Consider the following 22,875-nt stretch of genomic DNA (forward strand, 5'->3'; position numbering starts at 1 on the left):
ATGGCAAAATTGATAGTGTATCTTGCTTTCATCATTTGTTGTAATCGACAGCAAAACGGAGCAGTAGTACAAGGAGGAGTAGGTATGCATCTCTCTTTAAGTAAAATGAAAATCTCGACATTTACACTGCATTCTAAATTATTTTAACCACTTTAGCCTGATTTCTGATAAAACAAGTAGCGTTAGATTTAATTCGATTATCACTGATATTCATTTTTGCAATGAAAACAGCACATCATTTTTTTTTTTTAAATCTCAAAGGTTTTGCTTGTTTTGTAAGCTTAATCAAATAATCCATGGTGCCAATTTCAGTCGCTGATGTTATCACAGATTATAAAGCTGACAAGTTATGGGCTGATGACTTATTAATGAAGACAATACAAGTGGAGGAATGTATGTCCATTTCATGAAGAAATACTTAGGCATTATTTAATTTTGAGTGTTAATTTTTAGTTCCATTCGTCGGCTTCTTTTTATTAAGATAGGAATGAATTTAAATAATTAATTATTTCAATAAAATGATTGCAGCAACACTGACGAATTGTGACAAAATGGAAAATGGAAGATTATTTGTTATGGAAGAAAAACCGTTGTTATTGATGACAAATACTGTTAACTTGATGAAATGGAATTAGGAAACTGTAAAAGATTGATGGTCATGTTTTAAAAAAAAATGGAAAATTAAAAGAGAGGAAAACACGAGAACTCATAAAATTGGAAGATTTGAAATTTTATTTTGCAGCGGAAATTCGGAATTTTTATGCACAATGTGGATTATGATTTTTTCAGTTGTTATCCAATTATTGTCAAGAAAGCTATTAAAGAGTACGTATGTGTTCTTATTGTTGTAGTAAATGCAAAATGTCAGTAACAGCTTTATTGTTCTTTTACAATATCGTATTTGTACAAGAATAGGGAAGAAATTAATAATTTAAATATAGAATTATACCAATAGTCCATCAAAGTTTGTGCTAAATTGTCGTACTTTCGTATTGCACTTATTGCTACTACTACGCCATTCATTGCCTTTTGAACTGAGTGCGCAAAAGTCAATTGAATCAAATCGAATCGGACCTAAAAATACTCTGAGAAATGATCTAAACTTTTCATCTAGTGGACATCAACAAAGCGCGTGACAGTGGGTCAAAAGCAGATGAATGATGACCTTTACTCTTTACATAGTACAAGTTCGTTTTTAACATTGCATATAAAGTCAGTAAACTTTGGATTTGATTTTGACTTATTTTTTTCTTCGTCTTAGAAAACACTGATGCATTGTTTGAAATTATTGATGTTAAATTGCTTTTGTTATTAACAAAAAATATAATAAAAAAAATTCCACATGTTTAAATTTTAAATCTAAATTGCAAATATTTCAAAGCAAAAAGAAAATTTGAATTTAGGCATTTAAAAGTTAAACATTTTTCAAAGATAATCGTTATATATAATTTATAATAAATTGTGACAATTGCTGAAGAGAGAATAAAATAACTTAAAATCAAGTTTTTTTTCTGATAAAAACCTGATGATTAAAAATCCATCCTTTTCATTATTTATCCAATTTAATCTATCCTTTGTTTTTCTTCCACTGAATTCGAGAAATATGAAAATCACAGCAAAAACATAGGTAGTTTGAATGCATCTAACAGATATCAGACAGGTTCTATTCAGGAATTCCGCTTTTGAAGTATAAAAAGTGCTGTTTTTAGGTCTTCAACCATTAGTTGATTCCACTATTCCCCACTTTTTTTCAATATTTAATAAAATAGTTTTAGATATTATTTCTATCAGTGAAAATTCCCTGTGTTAAATAATGCTCGGAGCGAGATCAAATTTAAAATCAATTTGTTGTATTAATAATCCTTTGTTTTACTTCAACCTACTGCATTAGTATTAAAAATGAGTTATGAAAATGAATTTCTTAAATCAATAGCAAGCTTAATGCATGATGTGGTGACAGTTAACTTGAACTTTTAATTGTTGAATATTCGAATTGTTTTTTGGTTACTCTGAAATGCATTTGAGCTGTTTCATGCATGCTGTAAACATTAGCAGGCTAATACAGTAACTGTATTATATGTAAAAGAATGATAGCATAAACCGTATAGTGATAAAATTACGAATGATATGGTAATTGAAAGATAAATCCTCCATTAAGACTTCAGCTCAGCTTTTCGTAAAACCAGTTAAAACGTTTGAGATCCGATGTGTTATAATAATAGTACTGCTGAAATTAAAATATATGAATGAAGCAAAATCTATATATCAGGATATATTGAAGTTGCAATAAATTTAATTTCAAATATGTCAAAATGGATACTGTATATTGTTTTCATCATTTATTGTGCTAATCAGGCACAAAACGCAGGAGGAGGAGGAGGAGGAGGAGGACCAGCAGGTGCAGCAGGAGTAGGTATGCATCACTTTATAAGTAAAATGAAAATCTCGATACAAATATATCTTGTATTCTACATCATATTAACCACTTTAGTTAGACTTCTGATAAAACACGCTCGGTTCGATTTCAATTTGAATATCACTGATATTCACTTTTGCAGTGAAAAGAGTATATCATTTAAAATCTCAAAGGTTTCTACTTATAATCAAATAATGCTAACATCAATTTCAGCCGCTGAAGTTGTCACAAATTATAGAGCTGACAAGTTATGGGATGATGACTTATTAATGGAGACAATGCAAGTAGAAGAATGTATGTTCATTTTATAAGGAATTAACTTAGGCATTATTTAATTTGGAGTGATTTCAAGATGATTTAAGATGAATTTGACAATTCCTTTTAGTTCGATTCGTAGACTTCTTTTTATTGAGGAAACTATGAATTTAAATAATTAAAAAAATTATTTAATAACTAAGAAATAATTTAAAAAAGAGAAAATCTCTATACAACGATTGCAGCAACATTGACGAATTGTGACACAATGGAAAATGGAAGATTATTTATTTTGAAAGAAAAACCGCTGTTATTGATGGCAGATACTGTTAACTTGATGAAATGGAATTAGGAAACTGTAAATGTGCAATGTGCAAGTGATTAAATATTGATTGAAGGTCACATTTAAATATATTGAGAAGATCAGGCTGTTAATAAAAGAAATCGGAAAAAAAATCAGACGAAAAGGAAAAAAAAGCTAAAAATAATGAAATTGAAAGATTTAATAAAATTGCGATTTATCATACATATTGTGCAGAATTTGTTTTTGTAGAGAAAGTTAAGATTTAAAATTTATTCTACTATGTTTTCTTGTTTAAAGAAAAATTTAAACTAAACTATTAACCTTCCATTGGAAAAATTATATAAAGATTACTATTTTGTGAAAAAAACTTCAAAAAAGCAATAGGTGATATCGGCAGTAATACGGCTGTATAGCTATCTGTAAACTGTTCATTAATTGTAATTATCAATATTTTTCTATAAATTATAATTAATAAGGTAGTCATCGTAGATGAAATCAAAAATTAACAACAATAATTAATAATTAATGAAAATCGTTAATAAATTAATTAACAAAAAACTTGACCAGAGGAACAAAAATGAAAATAAATAATGACTTCCTGTGTTTTTGTCGGATTTAAGTAATGAAAACAAATTTGCTCAATATTTATCACTTAATTTGACTCATTTATTGATTTCAACAACTAAGAACAAAGAAGATTAAACTATAATACAATAAGTGTCAAATTAATGCTGTAATTTATTAATTGATCAGTTTTAATGATGATTTTAGCCCATATTCCATAACGAAATTAATAGATTTCAAATTTCCGGTGGAATTATAAAAATCTTGTAATATTGGAATGAGAATAGCTCAGAATTCGTTTTCAAATTTTCAATTGAAGATATTTCAGAGAAGAAAGTTTGATTTTGGATATTTTTTAAATTAAATATTTAGAGCAAATAGTTATTTTTGTTCAATTTATGATAAAAGATTGCTGATAAATTGTAATCGCTGGAGAACAAAACAATTTAATGGTTAGAAGTTCGTTTTTCCTTTTTTTCCGGTCATATTCAGTCCTTCATTCTTCTTTCTTCTATTCAAAAGGGAGTGACACCTGCAATATTAAACTGGTTATGCACAGGATCGCAAAGTATAAAAAGCGCAGTTTGTAAATCTTCAATTATCAATTAGTTCGTACTTCATTTTTTTTCAAACTTTATGAAGCTACTCGTGGATACTGTATCTATCATTAAGTATTTTGTTCGCTAAATCTTGATCTCTCCTGACATAAATAAAGAATTATTTGGCATTTAAAAACAAATTCACTGTATTAGAATGAGCTATGAAATTGAAATCCGCTAGTAGTCACTGAAGTAACTTTCCGAATAGCAATTCCCTTAGCTTTATGTTAAATTGCCATTGTAATGCAGTAAATTTATTCATGCTAAAATTGTTGAAATGAATGAAATTTTAAAATAAAATCATTCATTCGATGATCAAAAGCGATTCAGATCAGATCGTATTGAAATAATATCGTAGTTAATCGATAAAAAGTATTAATAAGGTGGAATCTGCACTTTAGCAAATATCAAAGTTGCGACAAAACTACGAAAATGGCAAAGTTGATAGTGTATCTTGCTTTCATTATATATTGTGGCAGAGCTGCTAATCAGCAACAAAACGCGCAAGGAATGAGAATAGGAATAGGTATGAATCTCTTTTTAAGTAAAGTGAAAATCTTTATAACTCGTATATTACATCATTTGAACCGCTTTATCCAAGATTCTTGATAAAACAGGAAAGTGATTTTAATTCGGATGCCACCTGTCATTTTCAAGTCGGAAAAGTTCCTGTTTTTTCTGTAATTTTAAACAAATAATTCATGGCATCAATTTCAGTCGCTGATGTTATCACAGATTATAAAGCTGAAAAGTTGTGTGATGATGAGTTACTAATGGCGACAAAACAAGTAGAGGAATGTATGTTCATTTCACAAAAAATTAATTTAGACATTATTTGATTTTGAATGATTTCAAGAAGATTTAATTTAATAAATCCTTTTAGTTCCATTCATCGGCTTCTTTTTATTAAGAAAGGAATGAATTTGAATAATTATTTCAATACAATGATTGCAGCAATAATGACGAATTGTGACACAATGAAAGATGGAAGATTATTTATTTTGGAAGAAAAACCGCTGCTATTGATGACAAACACTGTTAATCTGATAAATTGAAATTAGGAGAATGTAAATATGCAAGTGATTGACGGTCATATTTCAATAAATTGAAAACATCGAGTTGTTAATAAAGAAAATGCAAAAAGGAAAATCGGCAAAAAAAATTTATGGTTGGAAGTGATAAAAATGGACAATTTGAAATTTTATTTCATAACAGAAATGATCAACAGAACTCGGAATTAATAGCATTATGTTTTTTCTTGTGTATGAAATTACAACACTAAACTACTGCTCCATCCATTTGAAAAATTTTCAAAGTTTGTTATTTTTTCTAGTAGATGACTTCAAAAACTAATCAGTGGATGATATTTTAGTTGTAGTAAGGTACTGCTGTATAACTGTTCGAAGTGTCACACGAGATTTGCTTACTGTAATTATTAATAATGTTTATTAATTAAATTCGATGAACAAATTATTAATACTAATTGTTGTTAAGATCAAAAATTAGTAGCAATAAATAATGAATAATAGGCAATTATTAATAATTTAATTAATAATGCGCTAAGGATAGAGAAAATTAGAGTGGAATATAATAATTATGTAAAATGGAATTTTACGTTGACAATGTTACATCATTAGTTAAGGGAACTCAGAAGGCACGAAGAAACAAAATGTATCTTCAAAGAAGCCTCAATGAACATTAGAGAATTCCTTTCAAATGACAATGAATTCAACAAAATTATTTTTAAGCACATCAAGCAGAATTCATTGGAATCGATTATGTCGGTCCTCGTTTTATTAAAACTCAGATTTGCCAATTTCAAAAGATAGATGGCACTCTTCACATCGAGATTAGAATTAGTAGAAAATCTGTCGTCCGAAGATTTTTTGCACTTTAAGAAGATTCGTTCAATTGGTTTTTATATCATTATGGAACGAAATGCACAACAGAGTTCTTAACAATCGGTATAAAGTTGTTATGGGAAAAAGAGTTGATAACACTAATAGTAGAAAGAAATTACGTCCACTGACTTACGCAAATTTTGAAGATTGTTTAATCATGCGCAGAACTGATTTCGTTTCACCTAACGCTTCCCTCAATGTTCCAATCTTTAACGACAATGACCCCCGCAGAATTTTCATCACACAAACCAAATAACAAAGAGAAACTTATTAAGTACTGGTCAAGCATCCTTGGAATACAAGGAAAAATGAATATTTGACCAGCCTTCGAGAAAGAACTCAAAGAGAACAAGAGCTCTCCGGGAGGGATTGTGCAATGAACTGAAAATTTCGCGTTCCATGTGTGTCTTTTGTTAGAGACCAAATCGATTTGCAATGACGAATTGAATTGTTCCAGAAGTCTTTTGATCTGACAGTCACACTTATAAGCAACTGATACTATATGCAATGTTAAGAGCGAACTTCTACTATGTAAAGAGGAAAAATCGTTCAATTGATAATGACAGCTCTTTACTCACTGTCACGCGTTTTGTCCTAAGCCAATGTCCACTAGATGAAAAGTTTGGATCAAAAAAAAAAAGTATTTTAAGGTTCGACTCTATTTGCCTTTTGCGCACTCAGTTCAAAAGGCAATGAATGGCGCAGTAGTAGCAATAAGTGCGGAACGAAAGTACGACAATTTAGCACAAACTTTGATGGATTATTGGTATAATTCTATATTTAATTTATTAATTTATTCCCTATTGTTGTATAAATACGACATTGTAAACGAGCAATAAATCTGTGCAGTTATGATAACAGCAAAATCATTTACGTATTATTTAAAAAACTTTCTTGATATTAATTGGAGAATATAGAGAAGTAAAAAAAAAATTAAATAATTTGGAAAGCTAACAACTGAAGAATAACAATCCACAATGTGTTTAATCTTTGTTATTCATTTTTGTTTTAAAATAAAATTGCAATTAATCTGATTCCACTGTTTTCCTTTTTTTTTTTTCGTTTGATTTACCTTTTTCCGACTTTTTTTATTAACAGCCTGATCTTCTCAATATATTGAAATGTGATCTTCAATTAATATTTAATCACTTGCACATTGCACATTTACATTTTCCTAATTCCATTTCATCAAGTTAACAGTATTTGTCATCAATAACAACGGTTTTTCTTCCAAAACAAATAATCTTCCATCTTTCATTGTGTCACAATTCGTCAGTGTTGCTGCAATCATTGTATTAAAATAATTATTCAAATTCATTCCTTTCTTAATAAGAAGAAGCCGACGAATGGAACTAAAAGGATTTATCAAATTAAATCTCCTTGAAATCACTTAAAAGATAGTGTCTAAGTTAATTGTTTGTGAAATGAACATACATTCCTCTACTTGTTTTGTCGCCATTAGTAAGTCATCATCCCACAAATTTTCAGCTTTATAATCTGTGATAACATCAGCGACTGAAATTGGTGCTAGAGATTATTTGATTAAACTTATAGGCGAGGAGGAAACATTTGAGATTTAAAAGTGAGTCGCTGGCATTCGAATTGAAATCACTTTCTCTTTCCATTTGATCAAAAATCTTGAATAAAGCGGTTCAAATGATGTAGAATACAAGATATAAAGATTATAATTTTACTTAAAAGGAGATGCATACCTATTCCTGCTGCCATTGCTTCCATATTTTGCAGCCGCATACCCCCGCAACAGATGACGAAAGCAAGATACACTATCAACTTTGCCATTTTCGTAGTTTTATTGCAACTTTGCTGAAATTTTCACTTTGCTAATATTTTTTATCGATTAATTACGATATTATTTCAATACGATCTGATCTGAATCGCTTTTGATCATCGAATGAATGATTTTATTTTAAAATTTCATTCATTTCAACAATTTTAGCATGAATAAATTTACTGCATTACAATGGCAATTTAACATAAAGCTAAGGGAATTGCTATTCGGAAAGTTACTTCAGTGACTACTAGCGGATTTCAATTTCATAGCTCATTCTAATACAGTGAATTTGTTTTTAAATGCCAAATAATTCTTTATTTATGTCAGGAGAGATCAAGATTTAGCGAACAAAATACTTAATGATAGATACAGTATCCACGAGTAGCTTCATAAAGTTTGAAAAAAAATGAAGTACGAACTAATTGATAATTGAAGATTTACAAACTGCGCTTTTTATACTTTGCGATCCTGTGCATAACCAGTTTAATATTGCAGGTGTCACTCCCTTTTGAATAGAAGAAAGAAGAATGAAGGACTGAATATGACCGGAAAAAAGGAAAAACGAACTTCTAACCATTAAATTGTTTTGTTCTTACATTACAATCTATCAGCAATCTTTTATCATAAATTGAACAAAAATAACTAATTGCTCTAAATATTTAATTTTGAAATATCCGAAATCAAACTTTCTTCTCTGAAATATCTTCAATTGAAAATTTGAAAACGAATTCTGAGCTATTCTCACTCCAATATTACAAGATTTTTATAATTCCACCGCAAATTTGAAATCTATTTATTTTATTATGGAATATGGGCTAAAATCATCATTAAAACTGTTCAATTAATAAATTACAGCATTAATTTGACACTTATTGTATTATAGTTTAATCTTCTTTGTTCTTAGTTGTTGAAATCAATAAATGAGTCAAAATAAGTGACAAATACTGAGCAAATTTATTTTCATTACTTAAATCCGACAAAAACACAGCAAGTCATTATTTATTTCATTTGTATTTCTTTGGAAAAATTTTCACTGATAGAAATAATATCCAAAAGCATTTTCTTAAATATTAAATAAAAGGTGGGGAATAGTGGAACCAACTAATGGTTGGTGACCTAAAAACAGCACTTTTTATACTTCAAAAGCGGAATTCCTGAGTAGTCCAAAGCAAATAATCTTCCATCTTCCATTGTGTCACAATTCATCAATGTTGCTGCAATCATTCTGTTGAAATAATTATAAATCCATTTTTTCTTTATAAAATGAAAGCCTGGAACTATAAGGAATTATCAAAGTAAACCTCCTTGAAATCATCCAAAATTAAATAATGCCTAAATTAATTTTTTGTGAAATGAACATACATTCTTCAATTTGTGTTGTCGCTATTAGTAAGTCATCATCCCACAACTTTTCAGCTTTATAATCTGTGATAACATCAGCGATTGAAATTGGTGCTAGAGATTATTTGATTAAAATTACATAAAAGATGGAAACCCTAGAGACTTGAAATGATAATATGTTGTTTCTATTACAAAAACGAATGTCAGTGATATTCGAATTGAAATCGAATACTTACTGTTTTATCAAAAATCTGACTAAAATGGTTAAAATGATATATAATGGGATGTAAATACTGAGATTTTTATTTTACTTAAAAAGTGATGCATACCTACTACTGCTCCCATTCCTTGCTGATTTTGTTGCCGATTACAAAAGATGATAAAAGCAAGATATACTACCAATTTTGTCATTTTTCAAGTTTGGTTTATTGCAACTTTGATATTTGTTAAAAAATTCACTTTACTAAAATTTTTTAATGATACAGCTACGGAATCATTCCGACACAAACTGATCCGAAACAGTTTAATCGTTTTATGAAATGCTCAACTCAAGGTTTAATTGATAATTTGTCGTTAAATTTCCATGTCTTTCTTGAAAACAAGGTAAAAAAAAATTTGAATAGTCGACAAATTGTTTAATTTTTATTAATTTAGTAAATTTGTTTTCATAACTCATTTACTAATATATTGAATTATTAAACAGCAAATTTGAAGTAATACAAAAGTTTATTAATACAACAAATTTATTTTAGATTTAATATTGCTCCGAGCATGATTTAACACAGGGATTTCCACTGATAGAAATAATATCTAAAACTATTTCCTTAAATATTGAAAAAAGTGGGGAATAGTGGAACCAACTAATGATTGAAGATCTAAAAACAGCACTTTTTATACTTCAAAAGCGGAATTCCTGAATAGAACCTGTCTGATATCTGTAGTTGTATTCAAACTAACTATGTTTTTGCTGTAATTTTTACATTTTTCGAATTCAGTGGAAGAAAAAAAAGGATAGATTGAATCGAATAAGTAGTCAAAAAGAAAAGACGGATTTCTCGAAAAAAAAAACTTGATTTCATGTTATTTTATTCAGCAGCACTTATCAGAATTTATCAGTAATCTTTTATTACAAATTGTAGAAAGTAATTTTTTTTCAAAAATATTTAACTTTCAAATGTTTGAAATCAGATTTTTTGTGCTGGAATCCTTGCAGTGTAAATTTTATAAAAAAGGCATATTGATCAGTAATTTATCCGAGATTAGTCAAACGATAGTTCATATCAGCGTTTTCAAATGAAAAAAATTATCATAGAAAAAAAAAAGGATTATCATAAAAATTATTCCTTCATATAAACGAAATTTTTCATCTTTGATTATATTTTAATGTTTTCATTTTAGATACAACTTATTTCAAATGAATCTCTCCATATATGTTATTATTTTGGCTTGTCTTGGCTTCATTTTGGAAAAAAAACAAATTGCTGAAAAAGAAACCCCTGTTATCAATGAAAGCGAAACTGCTACAATTAAATGAAGTATAAATTTTCTAATATTTCTTATTTTTCATAAAAAAAGTTAAATGTTTTCAGAAACTAGTCAATGATTATAATTTATAATAAAAGATCACTGATAAATTGTGATAAGTGCTGGTGAATGAAATTAAATGAAATCAAGTTTTTTTTTTTCGAGAAATCCGTTTTTTCTTTTTGATTACTTATTCGATTCAATCTATCCTTTTTTTTCTTTCACTGAATTATGCAAAAATTACAGCAAAAAACACAAGTAGTTTGAATGCATCTACAGACATCAGACAGGTTCTATTCAGGAATTCTGTTTTTGAAGTATAAAAAGTGCTGTTTTTAGGTCTTCAACCATTAGTCGTTTCCACCCTTTTTTTTTTCAATATTTAAGAAAATAGTTTTAGATATTCTTTCTATCCACGAGAATTTCCTGTGTTAAATAATGCTCGGAGGAATATGAAATTTAAAATGACTGAATTAGGTGTATTAATAATTCTTGTTTTATTCGATAAAAATAAATTTGTTAAATTAGAAACAAGCGTAAAGTTTTATACGGTTACAATTAACTTGAACAATACAAACGTTCGTTAGCTGAATCATTTAAGTCTTCCGTATAACTACAAAATCAAGAATGATATTAAAATTGAAATACAAATGATCAGTTAAGCCTAATTGAGCATTTTATAAAACGGTTAAAACCTTTAGGTGTATCGAAATAATATCATAGTTAAAATTAGAGTGCATCAATAAAATCTGTAATTTAGGAAATATTGAAGTTGCACTAAAACTAATTTGAAATATGTCAAAGCTAATAGCGTGTCTTGCTTTAATCATGTATTGTGGTAATCAGCAACAAAATGCAATGGGAGCAAGGGGAGCAGTAGGTATGGATCTCTCTTCAAGTAAAACAAAATCTTGATATATATATATGTACATATATATACCGTATCATTGAAGCCATTTTGGTCAAGATTTCTCATACAAGAGGAAAGTGATTTCAATTCGAATTGGTACTCTGTAATGGAAACTGAGCTGTCACATTATCATTTCAAATCAACAAGGTTTAAAACTTTTCTGCAGTTTTAATCAAATCTCTTTTTTTTTAGCCGCTCAGGCTGTCACAGATTATAAAGCTGAAAAGTTGTGTGATGATGAGTTACTAATGGCGACAAAACAAGTAGAAGAATGTATGTTCATTTCACAAAAAATTAATTTAGACATTATTTGATTTTGAATGATTTCAAGAAGATTTAATTTAATAAATCCTTTTAGTTCCATTCATCGGCTTCTTTTTATTAAGAAAGGAATGAATTTGAATAATTATTTCAATACAATGATTGCAGCAATAATGACGAATTGTGACACAATGAAAGATGGAAGATTATTTATTTTGGAAGAAAAACCGCTGCTATTGATGACAAACACTGTTAATCTGATAAATTGAAATTAGGAGAATGTAAATATGCAAGTGATTGACGGTCATATTTCAATAAATTGAAAACATCGAGTTGTTAATAAAGAAAATGCAAAAAGGAAAATCGGCAAAAAAAATTTATGGTTGGAAGTGATAAAAATGGACAATTTGAAATTTTATTTCATAACAGAAATGATCAACAGAACTCGGAATTAATAGCATTATGTTTTTTCTTGTGTATGAAATTACAACACTAAACTACTGCTCCATCCATTTGAAAAATTTTCAAAGTTTGTTATTTTTTCTAGTAGATGACTTCAAAAACTAATCAGTGGATGATATTTTAGTTGTAGTAAGGTACTGCTGTATAACTAACTGTTCGAAGTGTCACACGAGATTTGCTTACGGTAATTATTAATAATGTTTATTAATTAAAATCGGTGAACAAATTATTAATACTAATTGTTGTTAAGATCAAAAATTAGTAGCAATAAATAATGAATAATAGGCAATTATTAATAATTTAATTAATAATGCGCTAAGGACAGAGAAAATTAGAGTGGAATATAATAATTATGTAAAATGGAATTTTACGTTGACAATGTTACATCATTAGTTAAGGGAACTCAGAAGGCACGAAGAAACAAAATGTATCTTCAAAGAAGCCTCAATGAACATTAGAGAATTCCTTTCAAATGACAATGAATTCAACAAAATTATTTTTAAGCACATCAAGCAGAATTCATTGGAATCGATTATGTCGGTCCTCGTTTTATTAAAACTCAGATTTGCCAATTTCAAAAGATACACACACACACATCGAGATTAAAATTAGTAGAAAATCTGTCGTCCGAAGATTTTTTGCACTTATTAAGAAGATTCGTTCAATTGGTTTTTATATCATTATGGAACGAAATGCACAACAGAGTTCTTAACAATCGGTATAAAGTTGTTATGGGAAAAAGAGTTGATAACACTAATAGTAGAAAGAGATTACGTCCACTGACTTACGCAAATTTTGAAGATTGTTTAATCATGCGCTGAACTGATTTCGTTTCACCTAACGCTTCCCTCAATGTTCCAATCTTTAACGACAATGACCCCCGCAGAATTTTCATCACACAAACCAAATAACAAAGAGAAACTTATTAAGTACTGGTCAAACATCCTTGGAATACAAGGAAAAATAAATATTTGACCAGCCTTCGAGAAAGAACTCAAAGAGAACAAGAGCTCTCCGGGAGGGAGGGATTGTGCAATGAACTGAAAATTTCGCGTTCCATGTGTGTCTTTTGTTAGAGACCAAATCGATTTGCAATGACGAATTGAATTGTTCCAGAAGTCTTTTGATCTGACAGTCACACTTATAAGCAACTGATACTATATGCAATGTTAAGAGCGAACTTCTACTATGTAAAGAGGAAAAATCGTTCAATCGATAATGACAGCTCTTTACTCACTGTCACGCGTTTTGTCCTAAGCCAATGTCCACTAGATGAAAAGCTTGGATCAAAAAAAAAAAGTATTTTAAGGTTCGACTCTATTTGCCTTTTGCGCACTCAGTTCAAAAGGCAATGAATGGCGCAGTAGTAGCAATAAGTGCGGAACGAAAGTACGACAATTTAGCACAAACTTTGATGGATTATTGGTATAATTCTATATTTAATTTATTAATTTATTCCCTATTGTTGTATAAATACGACATTGTAAACGAGCAATAAATCTGTGCAGTTATGATAACAGCAAAATCATTTACGTATTATTTAAAAAACTTTCTTGATATTAATTGGAGAATATAGAGAAGTAAAGAAAAATTTGAGTAATTTGGCTAACAACTGAAGAATAATAATCCACAATATGTTTAATCTTTGTTATTCATTTTTGTTTTAAAATAAAATTGCAATTAATCTGATTCCACTGTTTTCCTTTTTTTTTTTTCGTTTGATTTACCTTTTTCCGACTTTTTTTATTAACAGCCTGATCTTCTCAATATATTGAAATGTGATCTTCAATTAATATTTAATCACTTGCACATTGCACATTTACATTTTCCTAATTCCATTTCATCAAGTTAACAGTATTTGTCATCAATAACAACGGTTTTTCTTCCAGAACAAATAATCTTCCATCTTTCATTGTGTCACAATTCGTCAGTGTTGCTGCAATCATTGTATTAAAATAATTATTCAAATTCATTCATTTCTTAATAAAAAGAAGCCAGCAAATGGAACTGAAAGGAATTATCAAATTAAATCTCCTTGAAATCATTCAAAATTTAATGACGCCTAAATTAATTCTTGATGAGATGAACATACATTCTTCTACTTGCATTGTCTCCATTAATAAGTCATCATCCCATAACTTGTCAGCTCTATAATTTGTGACAACTTCAGCGGCTGAAATTGATGTTAGCGATTATTTGATTATAAGTAGAAATCTTTGAGATTTTAAATGATATACTCTTTTCACTGCAAAAGTGAATATCAGTGATATTCAAATTGAAATCATGTTTTATCAAAAATCTAAGTGGTTGAAATGAATATATATATATATATATATATATATATATATATATATATATATATATATATATATCGGGATTTTCATTTTACTTAAAGAGAGATGTATACCTGCTCCTGCTGCTGCTGCTCTTGCTCCTGCTTGAGCGTTTTGTTGTCGATTACAACATATGATGAAAGCAAGAAACACTATCAGCTTTGACATATTTGAAATTAGTTTTATTGCAACTTTAATATTCCCTAAAGTGCTGATTTCACTTTATTGATACATTTTAATTTTGATTACGGTGTTATTTCAAAGCTGTAGGATCCGAAACTTTTTAACTGTTTTATGAAATGCTCATCAATTTTAATATTACTTTTGCTTTTTTCCTTATACAAAAATGTTGAATTATTTAATTAATGATTGTTTGTTTACACTATCATTCTTTTATCTATAATGCAGTTTTTGTATTGGTCTGCTAATTCTGCAGCATGCATGAAATAGCCGAGACGCATTTACATACATTCAGGAAAACAGTAATTAAAAAAGAATTTGAATAATCAGCAGTTTAATTGTTGAAGTTAACTGTCACCATTTCAAACATTGCGCTTGTTGTTAATTTCACAAATTTATTCTCATAGCCCATTATTAATACAAAAAAAAAAAAAAAAAATCCCAAATATGTCAATTTATTGTTTTACATTACTCAGGAAAAGAAATTCTCATTGATGTAGCTAAAAATAATATTTGAAAATATTTTCTTAAATATTGGAAAAAAAAGGTGAAGAATGGTGGAACCGACCAATGGTGGAATGCCTAAAAACAGCACTTTTTATACTTCAAAAGCGGAATTCCTGGGTGGAACCTGTCTGATATCTGAGATCATCAACAATTATCACAATTTATCAGTAATCTTTTGTTATGAATTATAGACAATAACTAGTTTTTAAAAATATTTTTTTTTTTTAAACGTCTAAAATCAAATTTTTTTCTCTGAAGTCGCCGTAATTTAAATTTTATAATTTGAACACGTAGTTTTTTTTTTTATTAATTACAAAAGCAGTGTTGACGTCAGTGTTTCATGTGTCATGTGAGTTTTTCAAGAAAAATGTTTTCAAAAATAAATAAACTTTTTTTTTCAATGTTTTAAAATACAAATAAATAAATGTTTTCAAAAAACAAAAAATAAAAAAAAAATATTAATAAATGAAATTATTTTTGTATTGTAAAGAATTTTTACTTAAAATTATGCAGCAATTTATCATTAATGATTTCATTCCCTAATTCGTGCTTTCGGATATGCATAAACGAAATCAGTTATCATTACCTCACTTAATTTATTAATTTTCTACAAAATTACGATATACTAATATCAATGATTTGTAATATAAATGATTTGCTTTATTGTATAATTAATTAAAAGTAAATAAAATTTGAATAAATTTAAGATGAATGGAAGATAAGCCAAAGTAAACTTTTAAGGTAGTTTAAGTGAAAATTATTTCATAAAACAAAAGTTGAAAATATTGACATAAAATGAACTTTTCAGAAGATAAATGGAAGGATTACAGTCAGATGATGTTACATGGTGAATACATTTGACATCTGTAAGATTCTTCGTGTACTTCGTTGACAATGTTGTCAACATAATGTTGCCAATATGTGACAAAATGTTTATGATGCAATGTACTTTTCATTTGTAAAATTGATACTGATAACAAAATTGTTTAAAGAAAATAATGATAAGATAAAATCGAAAATTGAAATACGTATCGATCATTAGTTGAAAAAAATAAATCTATCTAAAAGACAACATGAATATTATACGAAAAGTAATAGTATTTTCTAGGCTAGCATTATAAACTTCAGATTTCATTTTAACTTTTTTTTTTTCAATTCGAAAACACTGATTCATTGATCCTTGTGTTCATCTCATAAAATTTTCATTCATTGATCCTTGTGCTCATCTCATAAAATTTAGATTGCAAAAATTTCAGAGAAAGAAAAATCTGACTTGAGACATTTTAGATGTTAAATGTTTTCATAAATAGCTACTTTCTATAATTTATAACAAAGAATTGCTGATAAATTGTGACAATTGCTGAAGATTAAAATAACTTAAAATCAAGTTTTTTTTTTCAAAAAAAAAGAAACAACTTGGTGGTTTAAAATCCGTTTTCTTTTTTTGATTACTTACTCGATTCAATCTATCCTTTTTTTTCTTCCACTGAATTCGAGAAATGTAAAAATCACAGCAAAAACATAAGTAGTTTGAATATATCTACAGATATTAGACAGGTTCTACTCAGGAATTCCGCTTTTGAAGTATAAAAAGTGTTGTTTTTAGGTCTTCAACCACTAATCGGTTCCACCATCTCCACTTTTTTCAATATTTAAGTTTCTATCACTGAAAATTTCCTGTGTTAAATCATGCTCGAAGCAATATAAAATTTAAATTCGCATTATTAATAATTCACTGTAATCAGTTGTTGTCAATAATAACAATTAATAACAAGTGCAGTGCTTGATAACTGGGTGACAATTAACTTGAACAATTTATTATTTACTATTCAGATGATTATTTTGATTGCTGTTTTTGTAAATGTATCTGAGCTATGTCATGCATAATGCAAACATTAGCAGATTTATTCTGCTATGTGTGTTCAAGTTTTAATTGAATGCATTAAATGTGTGTTTAATTGAATATATTTTTTTTAATTTGAATGTGTCTATAAAAAATGAATGATTGCTTATAAATGAACGTTAATTAAATCATTTCATGTCTTCCATTTAGGGACAGAATCAAGAATGATGTAGAAATTGAAAGATAAATCATCCATTAAGCCTCCCATTGAGCATTTTATAAAACATTTAAAACCGTTTTGGATCTGACTATGTAAAAAATACCGAAGTTAAAATTAGAATAAAATGAAATCAGCACTTCAGGAAATATTGAAATAAAACTAATTTTAAATATGTCAAAATTGATAGTATATCTTGCTTTCATCACATATTGTGGCAGAGCTGCTAACCAAAGAAACCGAGTCGCAGGTATCAAACAACTTCTCACTTTTCTTCTATTATTTTATTTCACTTCCAAATGAGATACAAATTTTAATATGTAATTCGCTCATTCTCAATCGTTCCAAACATTTTACTTAGACAAAACAGCATTTAATATGAAAGTAATTTCATTTCGAATGCTAGTGAAATCATTTTTGCAATATCAATAGTGACAAACAACGAATAATTAAAATAAAATAACAACTTAATCATTTGAAAAAAAAAAAATATTACTGTAATTCTTTGCGAAAAAGAAATTCGAAGAAGTGGAAAATAAAACTTCAAAGGACTAATTTATGACTGATAATTTGAAGTGATAGCTTGTTCTTTAATCTTAATGGGATATTCTTAGCACCAATTTCAGCCGCTGATCTTATCATAGATCATAAAGCTGATAAGTTATGGGATGATGGCATAATAATGGAGACAAAACAAGTAGAAGAATGTATGTTCATTTCACCAAGAATTAATTTAGGCATTATTCAATTTTGTGATTTCGAGAAGATTTAATTTAATAATTCTTTTTAGTTCGATACATGAGCTTTTTTTTATTAACGAAATAATGAATTTAAATAATTAAAAGATAATTTAAAAAAATAAAAAAAAATTTCTATATAACGATTGCAGCAACACTGATGAATTATGACACAATGGAAAATGGAAGATTATTTATTTTGGATGAAAAATCGCTGTTATTGATGACAAATACTGTTAATCTGATAAAGTGGAAATAGGAGAATATAAATGATTCTTCAATGTTAGCCTTAAATTATTTGTTTTTTTTTTTTTTTTTTTTACAATTTCTCTATAATTTTTAAATAATATGTGTATGATACAATTTAAATTATATAATTTGGAATTTTACTAATTACAAAAGCAGTAATAATATCAATAAGCCATGTGAGATTATTCAAATAATACTTTATATCAGTGATTTTAAAAAGAAAAAAAAATCGAAAAATAAAAATTATATTAATGAATGAAATTATTATTGTATTGTAGAAAATTTTTACTTTGTTTATGAATGAAATTGTATTGTAAAAAAATTTTATTATTACTTTGTTTACTTTTTATTTTCATTGATAATAAGGGTTTCTTTCTCAGCAATTTCTTTTTCTTCGAAAAAAGAAGCTAAAGCAAGCCAAAATAATAATATATATGGAGAGATTCATTTGAAATAAGTTGTATCTAAAATGAAAACATTAAAATATAATAAAAGATGAAAAATTTCATGGATATGAAGGAGTAATTTTTATGATAATTATCTAAAACTCATAGAGATATACACGAATTGGTAGAGAGCATAAATGATACGCAATTTTCATTTCAAATGTTTTGTTGCTGCCAAAAATTTGGTTACTTTAAGTTATTAAATAAATTGTGAGAGGATGGGAAGTTGAATTATCGGTGATGAAATGATTTTGTCAAATTAATAATGTCAATATGTGACAAAATGTTTATGGTTGCAATGTATTTTCCATGTGTAAAATTGATATGGGTAATAAAATTGTTTTAAAAAATAAGGATAAAATAAAATCGAAGGTTGAAGCTTGTAATTATTACTTGAAATGAATAAATGTTTGTAAAGGCAACATGAATATTGTTGGAAAAGTGATAATACTTTTTAAGCTAGCATTATAAACTTCAGATTTGATTTTATCTTTTTTTTAAATCTGAAAACGCTGATATGAACTATCGTTTGACTAATCTCGGATAAATTACTGATCAACATGCTTATTTTATAAAAATTTACACTGCAAGGATTCCAGCGCAAAAAATCTGATTTCAAACATTTGAAAGTTAAATATTTTTAAAAAAGTTACTTTCTAAAATTTGTAACAGAGAATTAGGTAATTTGTTACAATTGCTGAAGACTAAAATAACTTAAAATCAAGTTTTTTTTTTTTTCAAAAAACAAAAAGAAAAAAGCAACTTGGTGATTTTATTTATTTTTTTTTCAATACTTACTGATCCAATCTATACCTTTTTTCTTCCACTGAATTCGAAAAATGTGAAAAACACAGCAAAACCATAGATAGTTCAAATACATCTACAGATATCAGACAGGTTCTACTCAGGATTTCCGCTTTTGAAGTATAAAATGTGTTGTTTTTAGGTCTTCAACCATTAGTTGGTTCCACTATTCCCCACCTTTTATTTAATATTTAAGAAAATGTTTTTGGATATTATTTCTATCAGTGAAAAGTTTTTTGCGTTAAATCATGCTTGGGGCAATATAAAATTTAAGATAAATTTTTTGTTTTAATAATCTTTTGTTTTACTTCAAATTTGCTGTTTAATTATTCAGGTATTAGTAAATAACTTATGAGAGCAAATTTGTCAGATTGATAAAATACTCTACAAAATGCTATATACAGTTAACTGAACAATGTATTATTAATTATTCAAATTCTTTTTTGTTTATTGTTTTCTTGAATGCATGTAAATGCATCTGAGCTATTTCGTGCATGCTGCAAGAATAGCATAGCAATACAACGACTGCATAGCGAAAAATCAAGAGTAATATGAAAATTAAGGGACAAAAAAGGGACAAATCAATTAAGCCATCCATTAAGCATTTCATGAAACGATAAAACCGCTTCGGATCTGATTTTGTTGAAATAATACCGTAGCTAAAATTACAAATTATCAATAAAACGCATTTCAGGAAATATTGAAATTGCAATAAAACTAATTTGAAATATGTCAAAGTTGATAGTATATCTTTCTTTCATTGTCTATTGTGGTAATCAGCAACAAAATCGGCAAGGAATGAGAGTCGCACCAGTAGGTATGCATCGACCTCTCAGTAAAATAAAAATCTCGAAATATATATGAATCTCGTATTTTACATCATTTCAATCACTTTAATCTGATTTCTGATAACAGGTAGCAGATTTCAATTCGAATATCGCTGATATTCCTTTTTTATCATTTAAAATTTTAAAGTTTTGTACTTCGTTTGTAATTTTAATCAAATAATCAATTCCAGCTGCTGATGTTATCACAGATTATAAACTTGACAAACTGTGGGATGATGAGTTACTGATGGAGATAACGCAAGTGGAAGAATGTATGCTCATTTCATGAAGAATTAACACAAGCATTATCTTTTAAGTGATTTCAAGGAGATTTAATTTCATAATTCGTTTTAGTTTTTAGTTTCTTTTTATAAAAAGGAATGAATTTGAATAATTATTTCAATACAATGATTGCAGCAACATTGACGAATTGTGACACAATGGAAAATGGAAGATTATTTATTTTGGAAGAAAAACCGCTGCTATTGATGACAAACACTGTTAATCTGATAAATTGAAATTAGGAGAATGTAAATATGCAAGTGATTGACAGTCACATTTCAATAAATTGAGAACATCGAGTTGTTAATAAAGGAAATCCGATAAAGGAATACCAAACGAAAAAAGAGGAACACTAAAACTGATAAAATTTTGAATTTTTGAAAATTTGTTTACAACACAAAAGAATAACAATAGCTTCTAAATTAACGTTTTTCTTTCATATTTTCACTATTTCCCTATATCCTCCAGTTAGTGTCAACAAAGTAGTACTTATATATTGCTGTAAATACAGAATGTCCACTAACAGCTTTATTGTTCTCTTACAATATCGTATTTGTACAATAACAGTAAGGAATAAATTAGAATAATATCAATAATCCGTCAAATGCGTGATGCCATGACGTACTTTCTCTCTACACGTAATTTCTATTACTGCGCTATTACCTTTTAACTGAAATGAACTGAACTGAGTGAGCGAAAGCCGGAGTAAATCATCGAGTCGAATCTCACAATACTCCAAGGAGTAAGTGATCTAACTTTTCGTATAGTGAACATTGGCGACAGTTAGATCAAAAGGCTTCTGGAACGATTCGACATTGCAAATCGATTTGGTTTATTGAAGAAAGAACGGTCAGATTGGAAAGTCTTAACAATAAAATTGGGAACAATATTCAACACACTAAGCAATGTATATGTTATTTGTTAACATAGTAGAACTGTACTGAATGATAGATATAAGCTCTACTATAAGTGGAAGATGATTATTGAATAAAATGATTTCTCCATTTATGGTATAAAGTTGAAATAATTATATATTTGTCTATAGAATATTAATTAAATTAGACAATCTGTAGTGAACAAATTTGTATTTTCTGATTTAATATAAAATAATTTTGACAGATTATATTTTGGTTTTTTTGACATTTTAGTGTCATATCGTTTCATTGTTATAAACTCAAGATAGTAAGTCACATTATCTGTTAAGCATTCAGAAAGTTCAAGAGTGGAAATAGCAGGTTTAGGAATTTTGAAATATTTTGACTATCGTTTGACTAATCTCGGATGAATTACTTATCCATGTGTTCATTTTATAAAATTTGAACTGCAAGGATTACGGAGAAAAAAAAAATGACTTGAGACATTTTTAAAAGTCAAATCTTTTAATAAATAGCTGCTTTTTATAATTTATAACAAAGAATTACTGATAAACTGAAGAATAAAATAACTTAAAATCAAGTTTTTATTCGAAAAAAACGATTTGATAAAAATTTGTTTTATCCGACTCAATCTATCTCTTTTTTCTTCCACTAAATTCGAGAAATATGAAAATCACAGCAAAAACACAAGTAGTTTGAATGCATCTAACAGATATCAGACAGGTCCTATTCATGAATTCCGCTTTTGAAGTATAAAAAGTGCTGTTTTTAGGTCTTCAACCACTAGTTGGTTCCACTATTCCCCACTCAATATTTAATAAAATAGTTTTAGATATTATTTCTATCAGTGGAGCCTTTCTTTCTTATTTAAGAGCCTTTCTTATTTATTATTGTACTTGGCTTTGACAAATTCATGGAGCTAGCAGCCAGGATAGTATATCGAAACTATACTTTTAAGTTCGTAGTATTTGCCTGTGAATATGAGATAAAGAAATTTTACCAATTTTAACAACGATTTTTTTCTATTTCTCATCACAAAATAAACAGATTCCAAACTTGATCCAGAATTAAAGTCCTGTAATATTGAAATTTGCATATTTTCAAACTAATAATAGTTCCTCTTGATCAGCTATTAAATTTATGATAGTTTGTGTATTCTTTTCTTCATCTTTCCTTTTTGTTGCGATTGACGTATTCTGGATGAGATTTGACCATTCCTGAACAAATGTTTCGAGCGTAATAATCA

The 22,875-nt window shown here is 28.0% G+C and overlaps 7 protein-coding genes across 7 annotated transcripts; 5 read left to right on the forward strand and 2 right to left on the reverse strand.

Moving 5' to 3' along the window:
* Bm10173 (Uncharacterized protein) lies at positions 1 to 635 on the forward strand (the record flags this gene model as incomplete). Its single annotated transcript, XM_001894309.2, has 3 exons — positions 1 to 82; positions 313 to 393; positions 529 to 635. The coding sequence occupies 3 exons, from the start codon at positions 1 to 3 to the stop codon at positions 633 to 635; spliced, it is 270 nt and encodes an 89-aa protein (XP_001894344.1).
* Positions 636 to 2,304: 1,669 nt separating this feature from the next.
* Bm10172 (Uncharacterized protein) lies at positions 2,305 to 3,023 on the forward strand (the record flags this gene model as incomplete). Its single annotated transcript, XM_043080773.1, has 3 exons — positions 2,305 to 2,413; positions 2,630 to 2,710; positions 2,917 to 3,023. The coding sequence occupies 3 exons, from the start codon at positions 2,305 to 2,307 to the stop codon at positions 3,021 to 3,023; spliced, it is 297 nt and encodes a 98-aa protein (XP_042936707.1).
* A 1,547-nt stretch (positions 3,024 to 4,570) lies between these two features.
* On the forward strand, positions 4,571 to 5,193 carry Bm13490 (Uncharacterized protein; the record flags this gene model as incomplete). Its single annotated transcript, XM_043080774.1, has 3 exons — positions 4,571 to 4,664; positions 4,856 to 4,936; positions 5,093 to 5,193. The coding sequence occupies 3 exons, from the start codon at positions 4,571 to 4,573 to the stop codon at positions 5,191 to 5,193; spliced, it is 276 nt and encodes a 91-aa protein (XP_042936708.1).
* Positions 5,194 to 7,213: 2,020 nt separating this feature from the next.
* Bm10170 (Uncharacterized protein) lies at positions 7,214 to 7,839 on the reverse strand (the record flags this gene model as incomplete). The annotated part of the gene is made up of 3 exons (XM_001894307.2): positions 7,214 to 7,320; positions 7,474 to 7,554; positions 7,752 to 7,839. 3 exons carry the CDS (start codon positions 7,837 to 7,839, stop codon positions 7,214 to 7,216), a joined length of 276 nt encoding a protein of 91 aa, XP_001894342.2.
* Positions 7,840 to 14,158: 6,319 nt separating this feature from the next.
* Positions 14,159 to 14,830, reverse strand: Bm10169 (Uncharacterized protein; the record flags this gene model as incomplete). Its single annotated transcript, XM_001894305.2, has 3 exons — positions 14,159 to 14,265; positions 14,422 to 14,502; positions 14,737 to 14,830. 3 exons carry the CDS (start codon positions 14,828 to 14,830, stop codon positions 14,159 to 14,161), a joined length of 282 nt encoding a protein of 93 aa, XP_001894340.2.
* Positions 14,831 to 17,583: 2,753 nt separating this feature from the next.
* On the forward strand, positions 17,584 to 18,405 carry Bm1379 (Uncharacterized protein; the record flags this gene model as incomplete). The annotated part of the gene is made up of 3 exons (XM_043080775.1): positions 17,584 to 17,659; positions 18,036 to 18,116; positions 18,299 to 18,405. The coding sequence occupies 3 exons, from the start codon at positions 17,584 to 17,586 to the stop codon at positions 18,403 to 18,405; spliced, it is 264 nt and encodes an 87-aa protein (XP_042936709.1).
* Positions 18,406 to 20,374: 1,969 nt separating this feature from the next.
* Positions 20,375 to 20,990, forward strand: Bm13488 (Uncharacterized protein; the record flags this gene model as incomplete). Its single annotated transcript, XM_001894304.2, has 3 exons — positions 20,375 to 20,462; positions 20,664 to 20,744; positions 20,890 to 20,990. 3 exons carry the CDS (start codon positions 20,375 to 20,377, stop codon positions 20,988 to 20,990), a joined length of 270 nt encoding a protein of 89 aa, XP_001894339.2.
* Between the last annotated feature and the right edge of the window lie 1,885 nt (positions 20,991 to 22,875).

Source organism: Brugia malayi, assembly GCF_000002995.4.
Source record: "Brugia malayi strain FR3 genome assembly, contig: Bm_v4_Chr3_scaffold_001, whole genome shotgun sequence".
NCBI lineage: Eukaryota > Metazoa > Nematoda > Chromadorea > Rhabditida > Onchocercidae > Brugia > Brugia malayi.